Raw genomic sequence first — 24,069 nt, forward strand, 5'->3', positions numbered from 1 at the left:
CCTCTTGGCAGCAGCAGCAACAACAGATACGGCCACATGCAAAGTAGAGGTAGGGCCTGTAGCTGTGGATGTGGCTGTACCATGCCATTGTGGCAGTGGCATGGCGGCTGTTCCTATTTGTACAGACAACGACAGGTGGTCGCCAATATGTTGGGGTGATAAAACGCTGCAGCAGCAGCGGCAGCAGCAGCAGCAGAGTATAGGCAGGGCTGCGAGTATGTGCCTGAGAGAGGAGAGTCGAGTCGTTATAATGATGCTGATGATCGGACAGGTTTGCGCTTGCTGCTCTATTCTGGCTCTCATAAGAGGCATAAGAGGAGTATGTCCAATGTCCATTAGCTGATTTAATGAAATCGTAAATCAAACGAGCGCGGATTGCTAAAAATATATTTGCGGCGCGTATTTTATGTTTTTTTGAAGTGGAACCTATGCCACAGCAATAGCAACAGCAACGGCAACGGCAACGAGTACGGCAGGCAACAGCCGCTGAACAATAGATGAAACGTGGATGATTGTGCCAAAGTATGGCCCTGCCTCAGAACTACATGTGTATGCGAGTATATTTATGTGTGTGTTTGTGATGGCTCCTCCTAATGATGAGCACATGTAATGTTTCGTATTGCAAAACTTGGCGTTTTATTTCGACATTTCTTGCCGTGAATAATGCATGCGATTCCTTGGTGGGGCTGAGGCTTGGGTTTTTTGGCAAAAGTGCAACCATTGTCGTTGTCGTTGTCGTCGTCGTCGTCTCCGTCCGTCTCTCACAAGGCGTGTCCGTTGTGGCGTTGGCCAAGATTTCGCTTGGCTGGCCGGCGTCACAGTTTTCGCGTCTGCGTCTGCACTTTCCCAGAGAGTACCCCCTCCCGATCCATCCATGGATGCCAATGAGTGTGCGCATCTTTATTTAATTAACATATTTTATTTGCCACACTAACACAAACAGAAAGACACCACACCACACCACCCGTTCCCTTGCCCACATCCATGCAGACAGTGGCGTTGTGATTTATGCCTGGCGTTTGTGCACTTTATGTTGCCTTTCACTCATCATCCCCATTCCCATCTTCATCATGCCGATTGTCATCTCTAAGTAGCTTCGTTCGCGAACCTCTTTGCCACCCTTTTGCGACCCCATCCATAATATTAATCGTATGCATTAGTCGGCTGCTGTGTCTTGCGGCTGGCACTGGCCGTGTGACTAATTTTATTACACTTGCCAAGCATTTCTGAGTCCGCATCCGAATCTGATTCTGAATCTAAATCTGAATTTGATTTTCTTTTTTTTTTTGAGTTATTTTGTTGCATTTTCCGCCCCGACCTGAGAATTTCGGCTCTCTGTATTAAATTAATGCTCACTTACTGTGCCAACCGTTCTGTTTTATTTTTAATCGTATATTTTATTAAATCAAATGCATTCAGAGTCTGAGTGCATTGCGCCGCTACAATCGCCAGTATCCGTGAACATTCCTCGAATGATATGTCATCAAAATGTGATTAATTTTTGTGCCTTCAACTCGGCTGTGGCACGGGGCTATTTTTAGGCGACTAACAAATAGTTTCAATCCAAAATGGCAGAATCAAAAAGGCATTCAAGCATATAGGGACAATCCCCAAGCCAAGTGAAGGACAGAACCATATACATATGTACATATATCGTGTGTTCTTTCCCCTCAGGGCCTTAAACTTTTGAAAAAGTGACAAGGGTTTTCCAACTAAAGAACAGAAAACATCAGCATTAGGCCGTACTAAAATTGGGTGTGGTTTTACCATCATTTCAGATGAATTTCATGCAGTTAAGTCCCCAAAGGCCTAACCACATCCAGAGCAGCAATTTATTAATTGATTGATGGACACTAAATGATTGGGCAGTCGAGCTAAATGATTCCCCTCTGGGGACATTTCCATTCAACAATTATTTCCACATTATTACCTAGTAAAATCAAGGTTGTGGATAGGAACTGGATTAATTACCAACTGACAGAAACATTTGCATTATTTTCTCCGAAAAATATTGGACAATTCTGGTGCCAACGGCCTTGTTTTTGTTTGATGAAGTTTCCCATTTGGTCAGCATTAGGTCTTTATTTATTACAGAACTTTATTACAGAGAAAAACCTCTTGGAGGCTTCAATTTAGTGACTGCCTCGTCGACTGGTTGTGCCTTAAACACAACCTACAATTGAGTTTCGTTTGTTTACGCATTCACAGAGAAAAGTTTGAATTTTATTGCTTCAAATTATGCTGAAATGTTGGTCACAACTTCAACAAATTAAAACTTTTCGTTTTTGAATCATAAAAAACACAGGCAAATGAATAAAAGAATGCCTCACACACACTCGATGCTGACAATTAACCCAATTCTCTGGGGTAGTACGAGTACAAAAGAAACTGCAACTCTCAAAAGCCATTTAAGCATTATGTGCAATAAAAATTATAAATAAAAGTCAGCACACACCACTATGTGTAGGCAGAACCACTCCATTCGATGAGGACCGTCTGCTGTGGAGCAAATGTTTATGGTTGGCGCGCTCTCATTAGGCAAAGTGTTCGATAATTAAATGGAAATGTAAATCACAGCCTCCCAGATCTGCCCCTCCACACGTGAGGCAATTAGCAGGCGATCAGCGTGCAGCTGTTTAATTGGCACTGAAGCTAAAGTTTGAAGTATTCCCGCGATTCGAGTTGGCATGGGGTCTCTGGCTCTGGCAGGGGTCCTCTATTCATGTCCACTCGCGCGGATGCTGTTTATCGAGCGTTCAATGAAACAGCCAGAAATTATACCATACGCAAACAAACAACAACATTAAATCTAGTATCCATACATAATTATCTAGATGCGGATATGCGATAATAAAATAAAGTGAATGAGGTTCATTCGATGCTGGGCGCTCGTTCCGATGTTTTTATTTTTGAAGCGTGCGAAAGATTTTAATTGGATTTTGATATGATATATCTAACACACTCCACCACCTCCATTCCTTCCCATCATCTCCTTCCCGTCTCCTGCTGCTCACCTTGGCAGAGGCCTGCCGCTTCCAATCTTTCTTTAACATTTTACACAAGATTATTTTTAGTCTGTGGTCTAGCATTGAAAATATTTATAAGTATGTTTGCTGTCTAATATCACGCATAGATATTAATATTATTTTTATGTGAATTTTGTGTTTGGACGCTGCTGCTGTTGACATGGCCAGCGGGGCGTATACAGAACGCTTTTGATCCTCTTGTTCTCGTAATCGACCGCCAGTCGAGTGTGTGGGAAATTATGAAAACACACAAAAGAGCAAAAAACAATCGAGAAAATTAGAAAAGGAAATTTAACAATATAAACAAGAAGCATACAAATTGGCCATTTGCATGGCATAGAGATATATTTATTAAGATTATTAAGGTACCCTTGAAGTGGGGGATTTTATTCGAACGATTGTTTGTCAGCAGCACCACTATGACTATTACTTAATCGATCGGCAAGGGTATCTACGCCTTCGGTTACCCAAAAGCAGACATTCCTTCCTGTTTTTGTTGAGGTTATCATGGAATTCTCTGACCACCGCTGCTGCCATTGTCTTTTCTTCTCTGTTTATTGTTGGTGTCGTTGTTCTTGCTCTTCTTGTGGCGTTGCCGCTTTTGCTGTTTTGGCGGTATCGTGCTTTGGCTTTCTTCATTAGTGTGTTTTAGTGGGCGCCTTGCCAAACATTTTCTGAAACATATTGGCGTCGTGCTCGACAAAATTCCGCACGCTTACGCCCCATACAATCGCCTCGGCCAGAGGAGGAGCGATTCCGAAGCAGACGATGGCGGCACCAACGGCGACGGCGACCCAGTGTGACACACTGTGCCAGTGTACCACTGTGCAATGCACAATTTGCAAACTTGGCTCATACATATTTCTAATTAAAAATCGCCAAGATACTGGGATACTTTGACTTGGCCATCCCATATGCCTTTGCCCGTCGCTGTCGTAGTTCCTTGCAAATATCCAAAAAACCCAGCGGAAAACCAAAACCAAATGTATATGATAATGCAGGAGGCATGGCATCTGATGCATGTGGCAAGCAGCCCCTCTGCCTGTTGCGTTTTGAGTACAATCCTCTATCCGTCTCTGTGTCTCTCTCTCTCCCCATATGCCCGTACTCATCCGTGTGTGTGAGGGGCTGCGTCTGATGTCTAACAACATGTGTACGAGCGTGTGGCGCTCCGCATTCCGTAACCCCCTCTGGTACAACCAGCAGCAGAATAGTTCCCTTGGCCAACTGCGTCTTTTGCCCGATGCCTTGGCGACGCTCGTGTGTCTCTGTCTATTTTGCGATTGCTGTTTCTGTTTCTGTTTTTGATTTCGCAATCGTTTTTGACATACTCTATAGATTGTCGGGTGTAGCATGGTTAGTTTAGTAAATATCATCAAATGAGTATTTTATATGCTGTAACTAGAGCTTTATACAGACATATTTCCAATCTTTTCTAATTCATTAAAAGTAGTATTTATGCACATAAATAAATTGATGTATGTATGGATGACCCGCAAGAACGAATTTAACAATTTGAATCTGAAATTCCTAAGTATTTAAATGCTGTATACATAAATATATATTTTTGTAATATTTATGAATCTCGTGCGTAGGAAAAAGAGCATTCAACCGATGCATTCCCCCACTAAAGATTTGTCATTTTTGCCAATCTTTTCGTATAGCTTTTTGTGGCATTTTCAGCGCATGTTTTGCCAAGCGCTGTCGAGGAGAGGTGGGTAGGAGAAACATGAATTAAATTAAAAATAAAACTATAGAAAATTGTAATTAAATAACTAAAACAAAAATAAGCATGCACGCTGGCTGACAAAGACCATTGTGTACCGAAATAAAATTACAAGAGACAGCGCAGAGACACAGACAACGACATCGACATCCGAAAAAAATAAATGTTCGTGCAGATACACTCGAGTGTGCCGTCTGTGTAGCAGATATAGAGAAATGGAAACAGACAGCGGTGTCGATAGAGGAAAACTCGCGAGAAATGCAAAAGAAGCGAGTGCACAGAATTATTCAAATTGTCAATGCTGCTAAACAACACAGATCTTTGGGATCTTTAACTTTTAAAAGATAGCCAAACTTTTGGCTTTCTTCAACAATCCGAAGTGTATTTTCAATGCCATATTTTATGGTTTGCTAATCTGGCCGTCAAGCTAAGCCCCACTGGCCAATCTGTCGGACAGTTGGTCAGCCAATCAGTCAGTCAGTCAGTCGGTGGGTCAGTCAGTTAATCAGTCATCACATTGCTCAGCCAAAAAACCAAACTAATCGCCATCGCCCCTCCTTTGTCCCAAGCATCCCCTCAAATAGCCAATCGACATCGACGCTCTTGTATCTCATGCTTTTTGATTGTGTTCTTGCATCTCCTACATGCATGCCTGTATCTGTATCTGTGCAAGTGTGCATGTGTTTGAGCTCTTTATTTCACTAATTTTTATGCGCACATTTTTATGCATAAATTTGTTTTTGATTTTCGGTTGATATTTTGCTTTTGTTTTGTATGTCACCAAAAGAAAAGAGAAAACGCAACAACCAATTCGAATATGTTCTATCATACCAAAACTTTTTTCAGATTTTTGATTTTATATCCCCATCATCACCACCACCACTACCACCACAACTACAACAACAACTACAACAAGTACAAGCACCATCATCAACAACCAGAACAACAAGCAAATCATCAACGGCGTCAATTGCGACGATGGCAGCCATAAATACGGTAAGTACGTGACTACCCACATCACAGAAAAAAGTACACAAAGTACATGAACGTCAGGACGGAAAACTACAAAGAAAAGTAATGAAGGGGAAAACTTGTTACAGAGGCTGAAGCCAGTTATACCCCGATGCATTCCCCCACTAAAGATTTGTCATTTTTGCCACTCTTTTCGTATAGATCGTTCTTGTGGTCTTTCACTTAGCTATGATAAAACTATAAAATTCACAGCTGTCGGCTTCCGATTGGAATAATTCATTTTTGCGACTTTTGCTACTCAGAAATCATAATTCCCTCTGCAGGAATATCGAACGCGACACCAAGAGGAACAACTGAATCAATCAAATAGCAAAAATGACAATCCAAAGTTTCGAATATTTACTGAACTAAGCGATTAAATATGCAGTGTAACCAAGTTTCTACAAGAAAATACCACTTGAAAACGAAGGGTTATTTTAATTTAATATTCTATTCTCCCCTCCTGGGTGGTATAGTGTTTATTTACTTTGTGAAGGATTTTGAGTTCTTGTTCAAATTCCTATAAAGGCAATTCAAGTTGATTAATTTTTGGTCAACAATTCAATAGTAGAATGTTCTTCGTCCTCCTTCGAGCCTTGAATATATTTTTATTAATTAAATTCTTAGCATTTTATTTCCATAAAATTCCCTGAAAATGCTGCTCCCTTCCTCTCCATAAATATTTATGCAATCATTTTGCATTTTTATTTTAGTTGGCAGCTTCCCCTGTGCATACATCATCTTCCAAAATGCTGAAGAAATTCTTCAGAGACCCTGATAACGAAACAATATTTTTATTAAAATACTACTATCGTAGAGCTTAGGTTTGGTTTCAACCATTCTCTTTAGGTAACATAACTCGACCATCAGCCCATAAATATTTAACCAATAATTAAATTCGGTGCGAAACCATTTCGCCACGTATACATCATCTTGTTGGTGTCGTAAAATACTTCAAATAGCATCTAATGAATATCAGGCATACGATGTGTTGAATGGCAGCTAATACCATCCAGGCAGCACCGCAAGCTCAATCATAAACAAAATATTAAATTGAAAAACGGCAAACAGAGAGATTTCTTGCACGATGACCGATTTACCATATGATGAATCTGTTGTTGATGACGACGCCGAAAGCGCTCTGCTCGGTCAGCCCTTGTGTATGGCCGTGTTTAGCTTGCCGAACATGTGTTTCAGCTCATTTTACTAATAAGCAGGCGGCACAAGCAACAAACACATGAGATGGGGCAACAGGAAAAATGAAAACCCGATGACAAATTACCACCTAGCGTATTCAATTTTCCACTGACATCAGCTCAAAATTTTCATTAATAATAATATGTATCTGGGAGTTTGGCCCAAGACCTTGCCAAATTCAAATCAGTCCAATGTCCACCTCCGCGTCCACATGCACACCAACATCCAACACATCCACATCCACACCCATGCTCATGTCCATGTTCAGGCACCCATCAGAATCAGACCCGACGGAGTCTGGCAGTAGAGGAAATATAATTTTGGCAACGTTAAAGTTCTCTTGGGGAGCCGGTTTCCTCTTCGTATTCCTTCATTCTTCAATGTGCTTTTTTTTTGACGCCAACATCAACGCGTCGGCTTTTGGTTGTTTTTTGGAGTGACATTGACATTTGATTGACACGTGAATCACGCCGTATAAATATACAAACACCTAAGAGTCCAGGTATACGCCGGAGTATGGGCAATTGGTTTGGGCCATGTCGTAACAGGATATGGCGTCCCACAACCCGCTCACTCTTCACTCTCAGACATGACAGCCCCTGCCCTTGCCGTGCCCGTGGCCTGCCAGACGATGGGATATTCTATCACTTGGCATACATACATGCATAAATCTTCCGTTTTGTGAAAGAGAGCAACATCATATAATTGCTTGATACCTGAATTGATTTAGTGTGAATTTAATTGCTTGGACTACAGACCATATAGTTGTGGAACAACTTCTTTGGAAATTACCAAGACTTTTCCAAGTACTTATTTCGGTACCCATTTCATCAGCTTTCAACAAGGTTATCACAACACTTGTTTCACATTAATCTAATTTACTTCTACGTATAGCACTTATTCGATTCAGCCATATATATTTCATAGCTCATTGCTGGCACATTTAAATAAACATTTGCAGCTCGAAAGAACTTTTATATAGATCAGAGGCGGACACAGAGATGATTTCACGGTGAGCCACTTGTGGCTCCATTTGTACTTTCAGTCCAGTTCATTGAGGAGAGAACTTACTCATTTAGCTGGATGTGTTTTTTTTCCACCCAGAACTTAAACAATAATAAAACTCTTGTTTATTTATTCTACGAGAAATTTTATTTGGCCGAAACTAATTTATGCGAATGTCTTCGTTTTCGTCTTTGCATCTCTGTTTCTCTTTTGTACGAGGTACTCCTAGACAGCAAGGGTATACGTGTATTGTATATTGTATAAATATTCTCTTTTCTAGAGGATATCACAAAGTCCTAATACAAATGATGCCGTTCCTCGTTTCGTTTTCGCCTTGTTTTCATTGTGGTCTGCGTCGCGGGCACTTTTGGAAATTTATGCGCTGTTATTTTATTTATTTGCGTTTTGTTTTGTGGTTACGGGCAATTGCAGGCCACTTTAATTGGGCATCGGTTGCGGTTTATAAAGCATTAATTGCCCCATCTAGTAGCAGAGCCCACCCAAAAGCCCACCCCTCTGCATAGTGCACTCGCGGGGCAGCAGAGGGAAGCGAGAGTGCATATTAATGGATGAAATTTTATTGCATTTAAATTAATATACATTGAGGTTCTGCCAAGAATAGCAAAAACATGAACGACTAAAACACACACAAAAATACAATTGTTCTGCAAGTGCCAAGTGCGGATTTGTCTGTGGATGACGAGGTCCCACCGCGGCACGGCAATGGCCACACGGCGAATACTTCACTTCCGTGATTACTGGCTGTCTGTACCGGGGTGTGGTTGTGGATGCGGGTGCGGGTGTGGTAGAAACAGTTGGTGGACTCAAAGTGAAATGCATTTAAATTCAATTAATTATGCGACACGCCGTCCATTAGGCGACAGTTGCTGTGAATTATCAATAATCTCGACTAATCTCTCCTGACAGCCATCGCTTTGCCGCCGCTGCTGCTGTCGCGCCTTTTGGCAGCAATTTCGAGTGTACATATTTATGTACATGTCTCTATTGTGGCCCCCTTCCACTCCCTAACAGACACACACACACACACACATGATAAATATGTAGTTTATGTAGCATATAGCACGATATAGAGAGGATACATTTTCAAGCATTGAGATGCCGTTCTGCCTTTGACTTGCCCCACAGGTACCAAAGAGCATACACCTGCCTTTGACAAGTATCAGCAGCGCGCCTCGCGTGTTGATGTGCAGCGCCTCTGTGGGCTCTGAGGGATCCGTAACATTGCAACTGAGAGATGCCAGCGCCTTGGAGGCAGCATCAGCTTCAGCATCAGCAGCAGCAGCAGCGAGTACGAAATCTGCCACATCAGCAGGGGGGAATGGCGTTACAACGCTTGCCACGTCCTCAACGTCGGCACTAGAGAATGCTTTGACGATCGGGTATCCGGATCCGGAAATGCTGGCAGATGTCTTGGGCAGCATACAGACAGCCTGTGAGTAAGCTACACAATTTATTTCCGATAGATGTACTGACGTAGATTTATGCTTTATCTTCTTATAGCTCTGAAGAACAACCACACAATCACAGCCACAACTTTAAGCAATAGCTCAACGAAATCGGCTAATGGCAATCATCTGAATAATCCCAACAAAATAACCATAACTAGGCGTAGTGTGCAGTCCGTCAGCACATCCACGAACACCACTACAATCGGCAGCCAGAGCCAGAGCCACAGCCACAGCAAGACAAATACCAGCTACATTAAGAACTGTTTGATTCGCAGCAGCAGCTGCAGCAACACGGTCACCAATGTCACGACGCTGGCGCAGATTATGAGCAACAGCAGCACCAGCAGCGCATCCAGTCTCCTCAATCAGCACAACAACAACAGCAACTGCAGCAACAGCAGTAACTTCAGCACCGCCTCATCCGTGGGCAGTAGCATCAGCATCGGTAGCAACAGCAGCAGCAACAGCAACAGTAACGATAGCAACAGCAGCACCGGCGGCGGGCATAGCCTGTCCTTTAAGAGCAATGGTAGACATGTTCCTGGACACAGTGGGGCAGTGGGTGGTGCGAGCACAGTAGCCACAAGCACTAATACCCCTGGCATTGGTGGCATCATCAGCATCGAAGCACCGCGCAAGAATCGCCCCAAATTATCCTCTCCAACGCGACACGGACCACAGCAGTGTCAGGTGTGTATGGGTGTGCGAAACCTCCCCAAAACATTTTGGTTTCGATACGGCCTAATCGCTAATTTATCGCCGGTCACTTTGAGCCATGCCAACATGTCAGGACAGCCAGACGGCAAGTGCTCTACCATGCCATATCGCGCCGTGGCATATTTATAAACAGACATTAAGGTCGTCTCGCCCGAGTGGCAGGTGAAACGCACACACAGCTCTCAAAAGTGCTCTCTCTCTCTCTTTGCCCGCCCCAGCATCAGAACTCGTATTCCTAGTCGTAAAAGTCGGCGGTATATCCACTTGGAAGTACAATTATGTATATGGCCATAGTCAGTCGTGTTTATACGCAGCGCTAATTGAGCATAGAGCCCGTCTGGTTGCGGGAGCTGCATGTGGCGTCTGTGCCATATGTTTATGGAATGGATTTGATCACTTTTAAAGTATTTCGCTAGCAACCCTCTGAGCCCGATTTCAACACGTTCTGTTTTAAAAAACGTTACTTTAAGGGCAGCAGTAGACCCTTTTCCTATTGTGTTTTAATTTTCACTTCTCCCGTACAACCACTTAAGGCGTCTAGTAAGGAAGAGCTCTCTATCAGCCTTCGCAAGACTATTTCAACACGTTTCGACGTCTGTCAATAAAACTGACAGCCGCTCAAAGTGCTGCAATTTAAAGTCGTCTTTCCCTCTTTTTTTTGCCCGTCTGTTGGCTGAGGAGTACGAGTATGAAGTCAATTTTATGACGCATTTTACGATACTGCAGAGAAAATGTTTGGGTCAGCAGCAGGAGGTGGCAGCAGCCTGAAATTTCACTCCTGATGCACATTGCGCTGATGTACCAAAACTTATCGTACATCCCTCTATAGTTTAGAGTATCGTGTGGCTGGGCTTTTGGTTGGTTTTCGGTATTTCGGCGGGGAGGTAATTAGGGTGGGTATGTTGTGGCAGCCGCAGAAACATAACGTATACGCAATGTGGCTCATTAAAATGTTCAAACACCGTCAGCGGCAGGCGGGCTGGCGGTCTGCGATGGCCACCGCAACAATTTCAATTACCCAGAGATGGAGGAGAGGGACAGTGGGAGACAGAGAGCGAGGCCTTCAGGCAAATGCTAATTACATTTCACTTGGCTCTTGTGGAACTTTTTATAGATTTGTTGCAAGATCTTTGGAAATGCCTCGGCGCTGGCCAAGCACAAACTGACGCACAGCGACGAACGGAAATATATTTGTGTGCTCTGCTCGAAGGCATTCAAGCGGCAAGATCACTTGTAAGTAAATGACGCTGATCCATTGATCCATTGAGCCACTAACCCATACACCATAATCCCCACAGAAACGGACACATGATGACTCATCGGAACAAGAAGCCTTACGAGTGTAAGGCGGATGGCTGCGGCAAGTCCTACTGCGATGCCCGCTCCCTGCGCAGGCACTCGGAGAACCATCATGCGGGCGCAGTCACTCCCAGCACCAGTCAATCGCTCTCTCCCACAGCCAGCTCGAGCGGGGCGAGCAACAGCAGCGGCGTCGGAGTGGCCACCAGTTCGCTGAGTCTCTCGCCGGCGACGGCCAGCGGGGATGCCAGCTCTCCGGATGGTGCCACGTGCATTCGAACGTACATTTCCACGGGCAGCTCTTTGGTGGATGCCGCTACGGGAATCGCTCTGTCGGATGAACAAATCAAGGCCATGAACTTGCCCATCAAGACGGGCATGACGCTTCTGTCGCCCACCACCTCCACATCCTCGAGTGCATCCTCCACAGCATCGTCGTCGTCACAGTCCTCTTCCCCGTCGACCATCGCGTCTTCGGCGGCCAGTGGCACCGTGATAGCCAGCTCACCCACCATCACGCTCAGCGATGGCGTCAGTCTCGAGGGTGAGGGTCTGACCCGGGAGCAGCTCGATCTCATCAGCAAGATCATGCAACAGACGAAGCAGACGAGTGCCCAGGTGACCGTCTCCTCGCCCACCAGCGTCAGCTCCTACAAAATCAACACAAACTCGGCGTCGTCATCGTCCAGGCCCCGTACCTGGAACATGCAATTGGTGGGTTGAAATCTATCATAACCAATCAATCCTTAAGCAGTGCTGACAGTCTCCCTTTTATATCTTCACAGCTCAACAGCGCCCAGAATGTGACCCTTCATGTGGAAGATGGCACCGATCTGGTTGCTTCTTCCTCAAACTCTCCAGTTGAGATCAAAGAGGAAGACTTGGGCCAGCAGCAACTTGTGGCCAGCGCCAATCCCCACCTGCTCGTGAAGCTCGATAAGCCAGTCGAGTGCAATCTCTGTCACCGTAAGTTCAAAAACATACCCGCCCTCAATGGGCACATGCGCCTGCACGGCGGCTACTTCAAGAAGGATCCAGAAACGAAGCGCAGCGAGAAGAAGGACTCCAGCGGTCCACCCCTGCAGACGGCCAGCATTGGAGTTCGTGCCCTGATCGAGGAAAAGATCATTAGCAAGCGCAAGGACATGAACAAGGTGGGCTCATGATCAAGCGAAATAATATCGATCCATCCAACATTAAAATAGCATCTCCTCTTTCCTCAGGGCGCCTTTGTGGTACCCGCACCACCGCACAGCAGTAGCAGCAGCACCACCACCAATACCCTTCGACGATCGATCAGCGACCTGGAGAGCTTCCTCAATCCGAAGAGCAGCTCTAGTGCATTCACCCAAACGCTCTCCACCAGCACGGCCACCACCACGGCAGTACTGCCGGCGGCCACAACAATCAAGAGCAGCAACGGCCTCAGCATACAACAGATCGGACTGCCCCAGAGCATTGAGATCTTCAGTGGAGGTCAAAAGCAGTCAAAGACCCTCAGTCTGGGCAGTGGCACCAATACGATCACAATCACCACCAACAATGTGCCCACAACCACGACGATGAGTGCTCTGACCGCTCTGAAGGCAGGCGGAACCATTAGCGGCATATCCGCTGCCACGAATACGGATCCCAAGGACTCCACCCTGATCGAGCTGCTGAAGCGGGGCACACGCATTGCGGTCACCTCCAAGAAGGCCCAATCCCAGTCAACCCAAAGCGGCACGAATGTGCTGATGACGAGTAGCCAAAATGGCTCAGGATCGGGACTGGGAGCTGTCACAGAGCTCACAACCATCGGGGGAAGCCATATACAGACGGTCGGGCGGCAGATCATCACCAACAACAATCGCACCGTGATTATACCCTCCGATGTCCAGGTGGTGGCCACCAAGAGCAAACTGAGCAGCCTGTCCAGCCTCACGGGAAGCCTGATTAAGACTAGCAGCAGCGTGAATACATCCTGTTCGTCTGGGAGCATCTCCTTGGCCGATGACACACCTCTCTCGCTAAACATCGCCCCCAGTCAGGAGGGGCAAGTCGGCAGTGGGACCGGGGGAGTGATCACGAGCGGGGGAGGCGGAGTGTACACCGTCACCTATACCAGCGATGGCACCGATCTGTTCGACGATGCAGAGGTATACAACGTGTCCGACACGGAGATGCTCCTACAGACTGTGGACTCCATGGAGCTGCTGAACGACGAAGAGGACGTGGCGCAGATCAAGAGCGAACATTCCGAGGACTTTGCCCTGCTCAGCGATGCCGGCGATAGTGTGCACACACAGCTGGTCAAGCTAGAGCCGGACACTGGCAACGCCAATGGCTCCAGCAGCACCACCACCACAAATACCAACACCACACCGCTGCCCACCTTCCAGCAATTCCATTCCAAGGAGCTCATCATGCAGAACAGCTCCCAGATTCAGGCAATAGCCAGCATGCGCGGCAGCATCCTGCCCTCTCCACTCCACTCGCCGTTGGCCTATCCGACGCCACCCTCCAGTCACGAGAACATGGCCCAGTCGTCGCCTTTCATTGAGGATGCGGCCGCCCAGTTCGTGGACGCCAGCAACACCTTCTTCGGAGACAAGACGGACTTCTCGCACATCTACTTCAAGACCGACGATGGCCAGCCCATCGAACAGCTAAACGAGAACGATACCGAGAAGATCCTGAAGCTGAAGTCGGTGCTGGAGGAGAGCAGCTTCGATCCCTCCATCAAGGTGGAAGACTTGCTGAATGGCACGGAAGATGACACCGAGTGCGATCTGCGGGAGTTTGCAGAGACGAATCTGTCGTTCCTGGACGAGGACCAGGAGTTCCTCAACGATTCACGCAATGCCACCTCCCCGTTGTCAGAGTCATTCTTTACCAGCGGCATTGGTTCTGCGGAGGATGTGAAGCAGGTGCTGCGTGAAGTGCTGCCCGACGAGAATATGCAGCTGCAGCTGACCAGTGAGGAGCAGGGCGAGAACATCATTGATCTCTACTATTTGCCGGGCCTGGGACTGCAGTCCCAGATGATGAACAACTCGGAGGACCCGATGCTCTCCTCCTCGCCACGCGAATTTGGTCTGCAGCGTCAGATGGGACAGATCCAGGCCACAACAATGCCACAGCCGATGGAGCAGCAGCTTCAAACCACGGCCATCTATCAGCAGCAAGACTCACAAATGCAACAGCAGCCACAGCCACAGCAACAGATACAGCTACAGCAGCAGCAGCCGCAACAGATTCTGGTCCCCCAACAATCTCTGGGCCAAGCGGTGTCCATGCAGACTCAGGCAGGCCAGCAGCAGACAGAATTTATGCTGCCACTGGTGGGTGGTCATGGCTTTGCGGCGGTTAGCAGCCAGACCCAGTACCTGGATAACAGTCAGAGCACCATGACACTGCAGCCTCTCAACAGCCTGCTCCAGCCCCTGCTCTATGGAGCTGGCGCAAATGGCACACCCACCACAGGCACTGCGTCAGTTCTCACCACCGATTGCCAGATGAACCCCAATCAAGGTCAGACCAACGCTCTCGATGCCAGCCTCATTTTTTCGTGCGGCGCCACAGCGACTAATGGCAATGGAAAGTCCCTGCTGGCCACCCTGCCCACAGCGGTGCCCACACCAGTGGTGATTGCCACCCCGCCCAACGTATCCAATCTGCAGCCGCTGTCGAATCAAACCAATTCCATACTGAAGCGTCGTTTGCGCTCGAATGCTCCCCAGGAGACGCAGAAGTTCTCCAAGTTCCACACCCTGTCGCCACACCGCTCCAAGCTGCGGAAACCCTCGCGCACACACTATACGCCGGCTCCCATCCTGAATCCGGACCGCAAGGGAACAGGTCTGTATTGTATTGTGCGTAAGCAGCAGGGCCAGGGCATATTCGATGCCTTCGAGGATGACTTCGGCGATCCGGTGGGCCTGGTAGACTTCTCGGACGAGTCAAAGGTTAACCTCGGCTCGGCGTATCAGGCACAGATACCCTGCTGCAAGCCTTTCGAGGAGGCCAGCAATGATCCCATGGGTGCGGAGATGATGTGGAACCCCGAGGTGCAGGAGGACGATAAAATCCTGATGCGTTACATAGATCTCAGCAAATCATCGGCCGTGCCAATGGGCAGTCATTCCGAGGAGGTGGCCCTCCACACGCTGCTCAAGTCCCAGGGCAATTCGGCGGCGGCGGTGCTGACCCTCCTCCAGACGCAATCCAGTGCATTTCAAATGAAGTGGACCGCCTTCGAGCTGGAGCAGTTCCTGCGTGGTCTGGAGAAGCATGGCAAGGACTTTGGCAAGATTGCTAGCGAGGTAAGTGCGGGGGAAACCAAAACCAAACCATTTCAAATGGCAAACTTTGCTAAAATTGTTTCCGACTCCCATTGTGCAGCTTCGCACAAAATCCTCGGGGGAGTGTGTGCAAATGTATTATTTCTGGAAGAAGCTCTGCGTGGACTATAAGGTATCGCACTTGAAGATGGAGCCAGTGACCCACATCGTACCCCCCGTGGAGAAGCCCTATGTTTGCGAGATTGCAGACTGTTCAGCGGTAAGTTGTATGTCTTGAATGCTGCAGCATGTCGCCAGCTCTAGCACACCCCTCTTGAGACCTTACCTAGCCGAACGACAATAAACGTCACACACAACAAACCCACCTCACCACCTCACCTCACCTCACCGGCTCTTTCTGTTTACTTTCTTTTCTGTATATAATGCTCTGTACAAATCAAACCAACCCCGCCTGCCCGTCCAAATGTAGAGCTTCAGTTCGAAGGCGGCGCTGCACGGCCATGTTCGCATACACGCTTTTGGCCGTAATGCCAGCAGCAGCAACAACAGCAACAGCAGCAACAACCACAACAGCGGCAACAACAGCAACAGTGCGCAGCATGCCATGGCAAATAATGCCGCAAGCGGCAATCAACAAAGTTCCAACAGCTACGCATGCGCACCGCTGACAAACAACAGCAGCAATAATCCATTATGCAATGCAACATCAGCAACAACAAGTGCATCGAATCTTAGTGGCAATAGTGGCACTGTTAATGGCAATGGCAACCTAAACACTACAACAAACACATCCTCATCGATATCTTCCAAAGTGGAAACGGGCAACGCGAACGCCTCTGCCCCGCCAGCCGTCAAGGAGGGGGAATTCCCCTGCAAGGTGTGCGGCAAGTAAGATTCCCCCAAAGAAATTTCTACCAAAACTCGTATAACCAAACAAAACAAAATCAAGTGAAAAATCAATCCTAAAAAAATTGAGAAATCCGCAAGCGATTTGAGTGCCCGTATTGACTTGTGTTGAGATCGTAAAGCACGCTATATCGTAAATTATTTACCATACCAGTTCGAGTATTCGTAAACGTAAACGAGATCTTAAGTTATTAATTACATAGATCATGAGTTGACTGAACTTTCTCTTATTGTTTCGAAGGATTTTCGTCTTTTTATTTCAATTGTGTTCATCAATTGTTCGTTCTATCTTGCTATATCTGTCACTCACTCTTCTAAATATATCTCTGTCTCTGTATCTCTCTCTGTGATTACGTACGAGTATAGTTTTTGGCCTTGAGTTTGTAGACATTATGAAGCCTTGAGTTCCATTCTATCGTATCGTATGTCAGTTTCCGACTTCTCTGCCATTTAGTTAGAGTTTTCATCAAGCGATTAATTAATTGTTGTTATTGTTGTTGTATTGTATTGTTCCATGATCAAACAAATTCAAATTACGAATACAATCAATAAATCGAAATTGCAATTTTAAAGCGAGGAGTCACAGCTCGCAAATAGATGTAACCGGAACTGATATCAGATCCACAAGTTCACACAAACAGCGCGACTAAAGACGCCATGCAGACGCTGGCAAATCGCCCGGTAAGTAAGCAATTTTCATTCTTTCGTTTCCACCTTCCTTTCCATTACGTTTCATTTCGGTAACTCCCTCTTCCGTTCTCACACCCCATTCGACTCGATCTCTGTTCTCTGATTTGATGTATAATTGTTTCGATATACAATACTTACAAACATAGCAACTCGTACCTAAGAGAAGCGCTAAATGCCTCTTGCATTTGATTACTTTTGTAAATATAACTACTAATTAATAAATCACGGGGCTGTACTGGGACTGGGGCCACCTCTAAGCAATTGCTATATTTTCTATGTAAATTGTACTTTACCGCTCGCCTAGGACGTGATCTGATCATTGTACATACCTATGGTATGTTCCCACTGTAACTGTCTACGAATTGGTTTATCTAGATATTTTGTTGAAATTTTTCATTGAGATCACCACCTGCGGGAGCGGCTGTCCAGTGTAGCTCTGCTATCATCGTTCAAGCGCACACCAAACTCTCTACTCTCAATCTCAACTCTTCCGTTTTCCTTCCAATATATAAATGTATTTATTAAATAATTTTATTTGTTTCGGTTTCGTTTCCAAAAACAATCAACATGAACTCTCTATTTTCCATGGTTATTAATAACAACAAAGCAAATTTTAACTCCACACAAGGCTAAGTAAGAGGAAGTGACAGAAGAATATCTTCATATCTCCGCATGTTGCTCCCTATCTACCTAAGCATGCATCTACTATACTTGTTTTACGATAATCGCTGCCTTTACTCTATGTGCTTCATTATATCTAAATGTCCAAAATATCCACTTAGTGTGCATTCTAGCTGGTAGTGATCGTAACTGCTTCTCTAAATACGCATATTCTCATGGCTCACACGTTCTCTCTGCTCTCTTTCCCTTTGTCAGAGTCTTCAATAAGGTGAAGAGTCGCAGTGCTCATATGAAGACTCATCGGGTTCAGGAATCGGATCAGTCGCCCAAAAACCAACATCATCAACAACAACTGCAGCAGCAACAAAAGCAGCAACTAAGCAATCTAACAAATATTATCACAGGATCAGTCACCGGGACAGGCACTGGGACAGGAACAGCATCAGGATTAGCATCAACAGCCGCCTCATCAGCGATCACAACGTCGTCTTAGAGACCGATCGGGAAAGATATATGGATGCAAAATACTTCCAAAAATAATGATTAAACAAATGAAAAATCGATTGACAATCGCATTAAGCAAGCAGCGTTAGAATTTACTCTTAGACGAATTTGAGTCTAAAAATCAATGTCATCTGTATGTAGTAGTTAAAGGCATTTCTCCATTCAAATCGCTCCTTCAGTCTATCTCTAACTACGCATCTCTAAGTCTAGTGTAGAATCTATCTATCTATCTATCTATCCAATGAAATCACCCTATCTTTCACTCTATATCTATCTATCTTTCATATAAGTAGGAAACACTTTGACTTACTCTAGGTAATAAGTCTAGCCAATGATTGGTACAAGTTCAAATTGAATTGTTATTAACTATTGTAGGCAAGTGCAATATTTATGTTGAGATATTTAATTCTAATATACCCCCTACCGTATTTTTATATCGTAGTAGGCGTTTATTCTGCTCGAATCGACTGTAGGTGTAACTCTATAACTTTAAACACAGAAAAAAAACAGAACTATGGCTAAAGCTAAAGCTAAATCCAAATCTATGATAAACACTAGTGCATAATTACTGTTAACTACAAGTTTTTTCTACTCCAAATACTCGTACATAGTTGCAACACACTACACTGATACTTTACTAGAGCGATAAAAGTGTAGACACTAAGAGAATCTCTATATATATGTACATGTGTACACGCGAGTATGTATGTACATGTATATAAATATATGCCCTAGAATTACGATATATGCGATATATGATTGTTGTTCTAGTTTTAACGACGCAAGTCAGCAACTCCAAGTAGTTGAAATTTTACTTAGATCGTACTTACATACATACAATACATACTACCTACAAAAACCTAAAAACAAAAACAAAAACCCAGAACTATTGTACTTAAACTATGGCTTAAAAACCGACAAAAACAAAAATCCATACGAAAATCTAGTGAAATCAAGTGATATTGAGTGAGATCAAAAACGATTTTAGCTAAAAACGAAAAAGATTAACAAAATTTAACACTTACACATACACATACACACTTACAGATCCAGATACAGGAGACACAAATCTAATGCAATGAAATCGAAATTATGGAAAATTTTAACTTTAATTTTAACGCAATGTTTAAGGATGTAAGGCAATGTACATAAGATACCCGTAAGGATACCCCTTAAGGAAAGAAAACTTTCAAATTTCTCCAAAACGCATAAAAGACATTAAACTATTGATATTTCTAGATTTATCCCCCCCAATCCACAACTCCCACCACCCCAACCACATCACCTTCCTCCCTCTCACACACAGACACACACAGATCAGAGAATGAGAGGCAGTGAGGGTTCCATCCCCACTCAAACTCAACCCACAGATCCGAATCCTCATCCAAAATGCTCAACACCCAGGAAGCACACACAGAGAGACAGTACAGTACAGTTTTATATAGACATAGGTTATACATACATAGTAATTATATACATACATATAATTATATTCAATTAAATGGTACAACAGTAAATCTGCCAGAAATTTGAAGCAACAACAACAAGAATCACACGTTTTCCATTTGGACAGTGAGCTAATGTACTACAACAAATTGATCAATTGATTCAAACGTTTTTGAGGCCAGTGCCGTGCCGGGTGGTATATTATTGACGATGGCGTATATTAATCTAGTTTAATGTAAACCAATGCATGCAAAGCTAAAAACCAAATACCAAATTAAATATTCGTATTTAGTCTAATATCTTCAGACCCGACCCTATCCCCGTACACCTACACTTTCCCACAGATCCCGACAGAGACAGAGCCAGAGATGAGAATGAGAATGAGGAAAATGAATGAGAAACTATTAGCAATTTTTACGGTTGTACTTTTCCAGTTGTGTGCGTAAGGTTTACTTATCGCACTGTATACAAAACCACTCTATATATGATGTTGTAAATATCACAGACAGAATTCAGACCTGACACCAACTTACACCAACTATGTATGGCCATCCGTCGCGTTGGTTGTCTTTGACATGTGTTCGCTTCCCCCCTCTGACTTAGCATACTTAGTAACCATAACCATAGATTTAGTTAACGGATGAAATAGTTCTTGGATATTTTTCGGTGTTATATACAATAAGTGTAAGCGAATATACATAGATACGAGTACAGCTACAGCAACCCACCATAAAGCACCTTCAAGAACTGTTTGTTGTGGGCTCTTCGAAGCCGTTCAAAGACTTTCTCACGTACAATAATCTGTTTGTATCAACCATATTGTTCATCATTTGTTCTGTGCATTATCTCTGCTATTTTCCATTTCCGTTTCCATTTCAACTCTTCTGTTCTATTCTGTTCCGTTCAGTTCTGTTCTATGCTAAAATGCCTTCAAGCGTAAGTCTTAAGTATTATAAAATAAAGTATGTATCCACAAAATGAATGTTTATCCTTAAGTAAGTGTTGAAATCTAGGCGTATACATAATTAGCTTAAGTTTGAATGTGTGTGCACTTTGTTGCTTTTCAAAAAAAAGTTTCCTAAAGACAAACAGACGATAAACGTGAGGATATTTTTATTGTTTCTACCGTCTACATCTAGTCAAATGCAGTAGGTTATTCACCAAAATTTATTTATATTTTATTTTAAGCATTGTTTACTGTGCAAAATGTTTATCGTTTACCAATTAAATGATTTCAACTGTTTCATTTTTCATACGATTGTTTTTTTTGCATTTTTATATTATTTTATTATACGAGTAACATAAAACGAGAAAGACAATCTGTGACAAGGACCTTGTGCTATTTTTTCCCTTGTTCTCTGAAACTTATTTGAAGTAATAACTCAGCTACAGCGACGCACCGCTCTGCTCACTCACTTAATTCGAATACTCTGCGTTGTGATTGTTCATTAAGCGAATGTAAATGTAAATCGTATTTACGCAATACTTATATAAACGTATGATTGTACGATATCATAATCTGTATATAAATAACCCTAATCAACGATTCCACATACCAATCAAAGGTCATGCTCATGCCCAGGTATGCCACGCGCATCTAGCTGGATGGGTAGCCGACTTCTATTTAGCTCAAAACTCAAGTTCAAGTGATCAAAAATACGAAATTTGATTCTAACTCAAAGCCATTAAATAGTTCAATGTGCAGCTCATCAATAATTTTGCCATTCAAGATAAGTACTGCATGCATAAATGTGTATTTTGTATAACTTACAGATACCATACTGAATAAAGCTACCATATATGTATGTAAGTATGTCATACCTGAAAAACAAGGGGAAAAACAAAGAATATAACGCGTAAGATGCAACTGAATTACTTCGAATACAATACAAAAATCTTTTGAAATTGAAAACGATTGATAATAGCTATTAGACATATCAATTTTATTTAAAACGAATCGACTAAACATTCAATATAATATATGTATACACATACCTGTGCGTATATGTGCATAGTTGGTACACGACTATGTATGTACATATATGTATGTATGTATCTGTGCAAGTTTGCATTCCTGTTTAGTCAGTAAGTGGACATTTTAAGCAACATCGGAAAGTGCAAGTGCATAATGATGTGATCTACGAGTATATATGTACATGGTAAAATAGTAATTAGGGGATCTTCTGTTAGGCACAACTTTCACTACATCTACGCTTCATATGCGACATCTCAGAGTATTTAGACTGACGAGTAATAAAAGAATACGAAAATGTGAGATCTCAGCATTGGATGAATTCTTCAGCCTGTTCATTCTTGTGCCAAACAAAGTAACGATCATGATCTATACCTATTATATGTATATTGCATATGTGACGCATTGCGAGACAAACTTTACCGCTCAGTATTATCGAGAGGCTCGCCTGGACTGGGAGCGCTTATCCTCGATTTGTGCGGCTCTCGGTCTCGGTCGGGCAGATCGGCCCTGCTATTATTAAGTACCATATATACAAGAACTACACAAATCTACTATGTAAGTTTTAACTGTAATAAGTATGCAATGATACACTTTTATAAAGAACACAAAAACTGTTACTTAAAGGCATTTAGCTGAGATGCTGTAACCTCTTGTTGAACGTAATTTGTACAATACGTACTACGTAGCATGTAAATCTATTTAGCTCGCAACATGCCGACACAGACACAGATACAGATACAGATATACCCACACATAAAGGATATCTGTATGTATTTATACAGTGCTAATATTAATGTATCTGACATACATACATATGTAAATACATAAGAGTTAATGTAAACTTAAATGTTTTCGTGGTTGTAAACTGATGATCAAAATAGATTTAAACGATTTTACATGCTTTCATTTGAACGCGGCAATACTTTAACTTTGCTTTAACACTTTTTGGTACCGTACCTAATAACATTGTACTTAATAACAACCGGCACATGCTCGTATAATGCATTTCTTTCAACGAAATACGCGTAATCCTTTTTTCGTTTCGACTCAATCATTGTTTATACCAGTCTTACAATCTCATAGCAAAGTCTATGGAGAGAAAGTGTAAATGGGAAAAAAGTAATGTTTTCACGAAGGTCAGACTTTTTTATAAGGCATGATCAACAATATAAACGATATTTGAAAAAATCATGAATATTCCCTCCAAATAATTTTTAAAAAATTATGTATTTGCTATAGAAGTCAAATCTCTGATAATTGTAATGGAATGCGTATAAGTCAGGCGGCAGCTGGCAGGATGGCCAGAGGGGCTCAAATGTAGTTCAGCCTGTTGAGGTGGGGAAACGGAAATGAATCTGTCTATAATGGAGGTATATTGTATTTAGCATGATGTTACCAGTTACATTTAACATAATTACGATTAAAATGATTATTGTGTATTGCATGTGTATGTGTAATGTATGTAATTACAAGGAAACTCTATAAAACAAAAGAAAAGAAATGAAATCTTAAGGAGATTTAAGAAAGTCAGAAACTATGGCACACTTTTGCCATTTAATTGTAGTCAATTCTTCAAATGCATTAGAGGATAAGTGTGAAGACGATGGATGATGAACAGGACGATGATATATGGACACTATTTTCTAAACATATTACAACAATAATTTATGAATTTGTTGGTAATTTTATACATATATATACACAGTTATTGTACTTTTGTTAGCTAGCAAAACGACAACGACAACTTAGGTAGCGCTGAGGTAGATAAACTTTATGAATGTTGTACCCAAAGCCCACGCCCCGGACACCAGCGAGAGCACTTTGTACAGTCACCGAGCTAGAGCCCAGCCTCAAGGCACGACGACAGCAGCAGGAAGGAGCAAGACCTGTGTCGTGTCCCCTACCAAGTTAGTTAGGTCCGCGTCCCTCACATTAACTCTCCTTACCAAAAAAAAAAACCAAACACACAAAAAACTCTTACACACTCACCTACTCTCACTTTATATAATTATAATCTTGTATCTGTTGGATTTGTTGTACTCTGCCATTTTTGGTGTGATATTCTATTGGTTGTGGCGGCTCTTTTTGGGCCGTTTTACACGTTGTTGCATTTCTACTAATCGCATTGAGCCACACTCTCAGCGGCCAACGCATGATCGAATAAGAAAACCAAAAACAAAAATACATACATAAA

At 43.5% G+C, this 24,069-nt stretch overlaps 1 protein-coding gene across 9 annotated transcripts in view; it reads left to right on the forward strand.

Annotated features, from left to right (window-relative positions):
• The window catches only part of LOC117897112 (serine-rich adhesin for platelets), a 34,404-nt gene extending 10,584 nt beyond the window's left edge, over nucleotides 1-23,820 (forward strand). For 2 of the 9 annotated variants that reach the window (XM_034805760.1, XM_034805761.1), the window contains exons 3-11: nucleotides 9,112-9,418; nucleotides 9,487-10,124; nucleotides 11,266-11,384; nucleotides 11,450-12,164; nucleotides 12,236-12,604; nucleotides 12,656-15,754; nucleotides 15,834-15,992; nucleotides 16,203-16,621; nucleotides 18,206-23,820. In XM_034805760.1, the coding sequence (XP_034661651.1) occupies nucleotides 9,169-9,418; nucleotides 9,487-10,124; nucleotides 11,266-11,384; nucleotides 11,450-12,164; nucleotides 12,236-12,604; nucleotides 12,656-15,754; nucleotides 15,834-15,992; nucleotides 16,203-16,621; nucleotides 18,206-18,443 (6,006 nt within the window). In that variant the 5' untranslated portion in view covers nucleotides 9,112-9,168 and the 3' untranslated portion in view covers nucleotides 18,444-23,820. Of the gene's footprint in view, nucleotides 1-5,621; nucleotides 5,749-9,111; nucleotides 9,419-9,486; nucleotides 10,125-11,265; nucleotides 11,385-11,449; nucleotides 12,165-12,235; nucleotides 12,605-12,655; nucleotides 15,755-15,833; nucleotides 15,993-16,202; nucleotides 16,622-17,212; nucleotides 17,321-17,936; nucleotides 17,963-18,205 lie in introns of those variants that run through there. The other 7 variants (XR_004649070.1, XR_004649069.1, XR_004649072.1 and 4 more) reach the window with 7 other exon arrangements.
• Nucleotides 23,821-24,069: the final 249 nt, after the last annotated feature.

Source organism: Drosophila subobscura, chromosome O, assembly GCF_008121235.1.
Source record: "Drosophila subobscura isolate 14011-0131.10 chromosome O, UCBerk_Dsub_1.0, whole genome shotgun sequence".
Classification (NCBI taxonomy): Eukaryota; Metazoa; Arthropoda; class Insecta; order Diptera; family Drosophilidae; genus Drosophila; species Drosophila subobscura.